Genomic DNA, 6853 nt, shown 5'->3' with positions numbered 1-6853 from the left:
AGGCTAACATGGGGTTCCAGGGGGAGCCCACAGGGCAGGGAGCACTGAGCTTATGTTAGGCATCTACCCCGGCTCTGCTCAACTCTGCTCCAGCCATGCTGCCAGTGAGATGGGGGAGGTGGGCATGTGTTCTGCTGTTCCATTTTGAAAAGGTGGTCACCCTAACTATATCCTGCCTTCAGTTCTGCACTCAGCCTAAACTTATTGACACAATCGATGTTAAACCCCTTCAGCTTTCCCTTCACCCATCCAGACCACCCCTGATAATTCTCCTGAGTGTCAGGGCCAGAACTCAGCCCTCCTAATGCGCCCTTCCTTGTGCATTCAGAACACACCCAGTTCAGCCTTTCTGTATCTGACTTCTGGTCAGTCTGTACTCTACCTCCTGTCTCTAGTATCTATAATTAGAATCAAGCATAGGAGAGGCAAGTAGCAAATATTTGGAATTACTGAACATGAAAAAGGGAATAAGACAGTTTATATTTGTAATGTTTGTACAAATTAATTGCTATTTATTTTATTTAAATTAAACATTTTACTCTGAGCTGTGGCCTGTAGGCACTCCCATAATATTAATGTGTATTGGTACTCATAAATATATTAATCAATCATGGTAATTGGAAGACACCTAAATGAAGTTGAACTTATTTGTGAACTCTTTTTCAGTAGAAAATGGCTGCTGTATAAGCAAAGGGTGGAAACTCATGAATATTGCTTTGATTGAAAATGCTGCATCTGTTTCCATATATACTGTGGTCACCATTAAAAAATCAGCATTTGTATTTGCTTGCAGCTGCAACATAGTTATATGTGACATGCAATTTGGTCGGTACTTAGAATAGGAAATCACTGTATCTAAGTACAGACAATCAAAAAGCATGAGGCTAAGTTGATTCAATCTTTGCCAGTTAGTCTAAGCTCTGTACACTGAACCAATAAACAAGTGAACAGACATTCACTTTTGATTCCAGAAATGCAGCCACATGCCTGCATTTTTCCAGGCCAGAAACCACGGGGCTTAGAGGTGCTAAATCACACCTCTCTGCTGGGCTGGAGAACATAGCTTAGGCCAAGGCTAGCCCACCCACCCTGAAGGTGGGGGCGTTGCATGGGCAAAGCATCTTGAGATGCTGGGGGACTGTGAGTTAACTCTGAATCTGGAGGGGATCTGGGACAGAAGTTCAATAAACTGATTTAACCTAACTCAGTTAAGTCTGATACTGCAGCCATCCAAGTTTATTTTAAACCAGTTTCTGTTATTTTGAAAGTGATTTATGTGCAGTGAATTTCTGTTGTGTTACAGATTTGAACTGGTTTCTGATCATTTATATGAGTTGATATGTAATTTCTGTCTCTAGCCTATGGTAAAGTTTTGGTGTCTGATGGCAACTAGTGAATTCTCAAAGGCATTTGTAGAAATCCTTTAATGCAGGACAATGCTTTCTCTTTCATGCAAATGAATTATTAATCCCAAATTAGCATTCACTCTATTCCTTTTTCAGACACAGATACTAAAAAGTCTAATAATATTATAGAAATCAAATTTTTTGCAATATTTGCTTTTATCCCAATTTTCACTTTCTTATAACTATTTCCATAGAATATGACACCAAAAATATTGTGTATTAGCTACAAAGGAATAGATAGAGACTCCAGTAGAGATTGCATATAGGGATTACATGAGCTTCACAATTGTATGGTAATGTGTTTGTATAATAAACTTTTCCCTAAAAAACAAAAATCAATCACATACACACATTCCCAAAAAGTGAAATTTTGATACCAGCAGTATTTTAAACTGCCAACAATGTTCCAGTTTTTCCTATTTTTTTCTTTATACCAATAGGAGATCTTTTGATGTCATGAGCTCCAGGTATGCTTTCAAAAAAAATTGTAAAAAATCTCTACTGTATAATTTGAATATCATTCAAACATGTATAATTTGAATATAATTTGAATACAATTGAGATTACATTTGAAGGACTAAGGAAGAGAAACAGAAAATAATTTTTGAGGAACAGGACTGGATCTGTTTCTGAGGTTGTATTTTTTCCTGAATTTCAGGAAAAGGAAACATATTTTCAGTATTCATTTCATTTACCTCTATAGACAGACAAACTATACCTGTGTATCAGCATGAAATTATGAGTCTAATTGTTTTACTTTTTAGTAGAATAGTGATACCTTTGCCTAGCCTCATAAATACATTCCTTTTGTGCCATAGCAATTGACATTATCTCATGTTGTCACTATTTTTTCTCTTTCTAGGTGATGTCATTGTCTATATTAATGAAGTTTGTGTCCTTGGACATACTCACGCAGATGTAGTCAAACTCTTCCAATCAGTTCCTATTGGTCAGAGTGTCAACTTGGTGCTATGTCGTGGATACCCTTTGCCCTTTGATCCTGAAGATCCTGCCAACAGCATGGTGCCACCACTTGCAGTAATGGAGAGGCCTCCAGTAGTGGTAAATGGAAGACATAACTATGAAACTTATTTGGAATACATATCTAGGACCTCTCAATCTGTTCCAGATATAACAGATCGACCACCACATTCCTTGCACTCCATTCCAGCAGATAGTCAACTTGATAGCACATTCCCACCACCTGTTCATGATGATAATGTATCAATGGCTTCTTCTGGGGCCACACAAGCTGAACTCATGACCTTAACCATTGTGAAAGGGGCCCAGGGCTTTGGCTTCACTATAGCAGACAGTCCTACAGGACAGAGGGTGAAGCAAATTCTAGACATTCAGGGATGCCCTGGTTTGTGTGAAGGTGACCTCATTGTTGAGATCAACCAGCAGAATGTACAGAACCTGAGCCATGCAGAAGTAGTGGATATACTTAAAGAATGTCCTGTTGGAAGTGAAACTTCTTTGATTATACATAGAGGAGGTAAGTCTAGAAAGTCTGTACAATTACAAAAATGTGTGTGAAAGGTTCTAAACAAGGGAAGCTCCTTATGCTCACTACATCTGTGTGCACTGGATTGGAAGCTGGGTTCTGGGCAGGGGAGGGGGAATCACTGTTCTTCTGCAAATGTTTGTGTGCATGTACACACACACACACACGTCTGTATGCATATATGAAGTACTGTAGGCCCAATGTAACAGTTTATTGTATATTCTTTGCTGTGTTTTAAGCTCCAACCTTGTGCCAAATATTTTCTGTCTGTATAAGTGTAAAATAACCACCAGTGCATTCCATAACCTTTTAGCATTTAATAGTTTGAATGAAGGTTGCATGCAAATTCTTATAGTCTCAAACCAAAGTATTGCAAGGGTTAAGTAAAATAATTATCTGCCTGTTATTCAAGCATAACAAAACGAGAACAAAACTGAATCTGTTAAAAATGAAAGGGGCACAGTCAAGTTTGTGAGATCATTTGATGTACTTTTTCCTTCCTCATAAAACCATTGTACAATAGAATTTTGTTTCTTCCCCAAAAAACGAAGTTACTCTGTATATTTTTGTCTATTTAAAAATGGCAGCTAGAGCTCAGCTTTCATGCTTATGATAGTAAATATGTGCATTTATTCCTTAGGTAAACAGGTAAAAGCCTGAATAAGAATAGTTCTTTTTAATACCTAGACAGTAAACTATTATTTCTTCACTTAGCATCTTAGTAAAGAACATATATATTTACTGATGTGTTAGTCCAGGTGATAAATACCCAATGGCTACTTCTAAATAAGATTAGATTTTTTTAGTTAAATCACCAATTCCTTTAAATTAGTAATTCTTATATCAATGAATGTATGTTATTCTGAACTTTAAAAAAATTGGATGTGGCTAAGAATATATTTATCACTTTTTGTTTTTAGAAGTACAGTGTGAGCAGTGAAGCAAGTATTAATGTCAGCAGATGCCAAAAGTTACTATAGCAAAATAATTGCAATCTCAGTACCTACATTGCCTACAAACCTAGAACAAATCACGTCAAAGAAACCTGATTACATTTTTCGTATCAAATCACAAAATTAATTGATGGAGAAAACATTAGAAGACTTAATACATGGAGATCCAGCTAGGCAGTTGATAGAGTATAAATCTCAGAATCATCTGTGAAAAATTAATTTGCATTAGACTAAATATAACATTCCATTTATCCCTCGGAATGAAATCCGCCGAAGAACTATGAGCAAAAAGACAAAGAGCAATATAAAAACTTAGAGAAAGTTTAGTGATGTCTGCGAGGGCTGCTGGAGTTGGGGTCAGGTCTAGTTTTATTTTAACGTTATTAATAAAGCAGATACATGGAATAAGCTTCATGTTGATTTATGTGGCAAATGATAGTAAATGGGGTTGAGTGCTGGGTAGTACAAATAATATAAGGGGAACCAGAGAGGTTAGAACACAAAATTATATTTAATATGGAGAAAATTCAAGCTAATGCCTCTCCAGGAGAAAATAATGAAAACAATCCAAACTATCAAGCTTCAGTCAGAAGAGGAGGGTGGAATACAGTAATGAAGAAGAAGAAGGCTGAGTGAGTGGGGACAGCAAAGTAGATTTGAGCTTGCAATACAATTTAGGTAAAAAATGAACTACTCTATTGCTCAGGTAGGTTCTTTCTCTGTGGAATTTCTTTTTAGTTACTTTACTGAACATGCATGCTGTACATAGTTACAGAGAGAAAATGAGCACTTGACAAAACAGTAAGTAGAGCAGGTGTTGGCAACTTAGGGCCCGTGAGCCAGATCTGGCCCACATAGCCATTGGATCTGATCTTCAGAGCCAGGGGTATTTGGTAGCAGCAGCAGAGTGGGCAACTGTACAGAGGGGAGAAGTGGTGCCAGCAACCAGAAAGAGTTCCTAACCACTTAGAAGAGGGAAGAAAATGAGTTTCTACAAGTATTAGAATATGATGGAAATCAAGAAGGGATGGGAGCTTTTGGTAAAATACAAGCAATACAAATAGTAAGCAGGAACAAACAAAAATCAGAAAATATTTCACAACAGGTTTATTAGACTTGAAATCACTCAGACTTGGGGAATGATGGCCTTTGTCTTGAGACATCCAAAACTGCTGAACAACGCAATATAGATATATACATTAAAGGGGATTCTTCTACCGACAGAACAAATAGAATATTTTAATCTATACAGAAATGAGTTTCTTGAACAAAAAATTCTTTCCACTAATTCATAGGTACAGTGTGACTAGAGAAACAGGTTTGTGATCAGTTCTTGTAAAATAACCCAAATATGAACTGCAGCCCTAGCAACATTTAACTTAAACCTGCTAGGATTCTAAAATATTTAATCTGCTACATGGGTGAAGGTAAGTTACTCTTCTTCGTTAGTTTTTTGTACCAGATCTTTCTTTTTTTGCTTGGATACATGACAACACTTGAAATGAACCCTCATTTTCCATCTGTTCCTTGTGTGTCCAATCACTTTTTACTTTTGCTAAGACAAAGAACAGTCTATTCCTTTTTTATAGCATTTGCTAGAAGATGGAAGTTGAATGTTACATATTGTTATTGGAGACTTGTAATGTGTCCATATATATTGACCAGTACAGTATAGTGTTAAAAATCTATTTTCAGAAGAACTGAGTTTTTCACTCTCTAGTTAATCAGTTTTGTCCTCCTTCAAAGCACAAAAAAAAGTTGATATTCATCAAGAAATATATTCGCTACAGGTACTAACAAAAATCTTTTTGCCATGGAACTGGCAAAAAAGCATTTTGCCCTTAACATTTCAATAGCATGGATGTGTAAGGGAAGAAAAGCTATGGATCTATCATGGGGGGGAGATGGGAGAAAAATAGTAGTATCCAAAATAAAGAGTTTGCAAAGGTATCAGGACCTAGCTTGAACTAACTGTAGCTGGAACTTCACAAATTGATGATCACCAATCATCATTGATCATCAACCTGTCATCAAACAATGATGACCATTTCAGGAGGAGGAAGTATTACTAGTTTTCCACTGTATTTACCTTATGTCCTCTGAAGTAGTAGTATAAGGCCTCTTTTGATCTGATATCATCAGTTCACGGGTTTTGCTATATTGCCAGAGAAAATTAGATATTATTTAACAATAAAAATATGAGCAGTGTTCAGGTCAGTATGTGTTCAAACAGCTAACAAGAAAAAGGAGTCATGGGGGTTCAAGAAGCACAAAATTTGTTTACTGAATAATGCAGCTGCTGAGCTAAATTTGGGTCAAACTCCCCATTTATTACTTTTTTGCTGATTCCATTCCTCTGGATCTGTTTTCTGTTGGTGAACCCCAAGTACCCCCTCCCTTGACTTGGGGGAGGGAGGAGAAAGTCACGCACATCCCTTTGCTAAAGGTGGAAACTACCTGCCCCACTTCCTTGATAAGGCATCAAATATTGAGATTAGAGGATAACACTACTGAAGGTGAAATAAAACTAAAACTTGACATGAACAGTGTAAATCCCAGTCCCCGTCTCCAGGCTGAAGGGTAACAAAATAGTGGAGGGCCCCTCTTCTGAGAGGGAGTGGCAGAGTAAGTGGGCATGTTTCTACCCACAGCATTTCCCATCACTGCCATATACACAAAAATTCACAGTGGTTTTTTACCTGAGAAACTTGCTGCATCAGATAGCAGCACGCTTAGACACAGTGATTTCCTATTCTAAGTACAGACCAAATTGCATGTCACATATAACTATGTTGCAGCTGCAAGCAAATACAAATGCTGATTTTTTAATGGTGACCACAGTATGTTGGTCAACCCCAAGTGCCCCCAATGTGGAGGCTCCTGCACTCTACATTGGCTACTTACTGAATCGCAGTGTTACTGAATTCACACAGCAGTGCTGATAGGCTGATTAGCACTGCTGAAAGTCAGTGCTAGTTAACCTGTCC

General features: G+C 37.5%; 1 protein-coding gene and 1 long non-coding RNA gene across 14 annotated transcripts in view; one reads left to right on the top strand and one right to left on the bottom strand.

The window, feature by feature from the left end:
- The window catches only part of MAGI2 (membrane associated guanylate kinase, WW and PDZ domain containing 2), an 886876-nt gene that overhangs the window by 646996 nt on the left and 233027 nt on the right, over positions 1 to 6853 (top strand). For all 13 annotated transcript variants that reach the window (XM_019509478.1, XM_019509480.1, XM_019509483.1 and 10 more), the window contains one exon: positions 2269 to 2904. In XM_019509478.1, the coding sequence (XP_019365023.1) occupies positions 2269 to 2904 (636 nt within the window). The remainder of the gene's footprint in view (positions 1 to 2268; positions 2905 to 6853) is intronic.
- Positions 5149 to 6853, bottom strand: part of LOC109292175 — a 7699-nt gene continuing 5994 nt past the window's right edge. Inside the window, exon 2 of the long non-coding RNA XR_002096054.1 lies at positions 5149 to 6847. This is a non-coding gene — a long non-coding RNA (uncharacterized LOC109292175). The remainder of the gene's footprint in view (positions 6848 to 6853) is intronic.

This window comes from Gavialis gangeticus, unplaced genomic scaffold (assembly GCF_001723915.1).
Source record: "Gavialis gangeticus isolate Ggan-Ray unplaced genomic scaffold, GavGan_comp1, whole genome shotgun sequence".
In the NCBI taxonomy this organism is placed as follows: Eukaryota; Metazoa; Chordata; order Crocodylia; family Gavialidae; genus Gavialis; species Gavialis gangeticus.
This window is presented reverse-complemented; position numbering and strand designations above follow the sequence as displayed.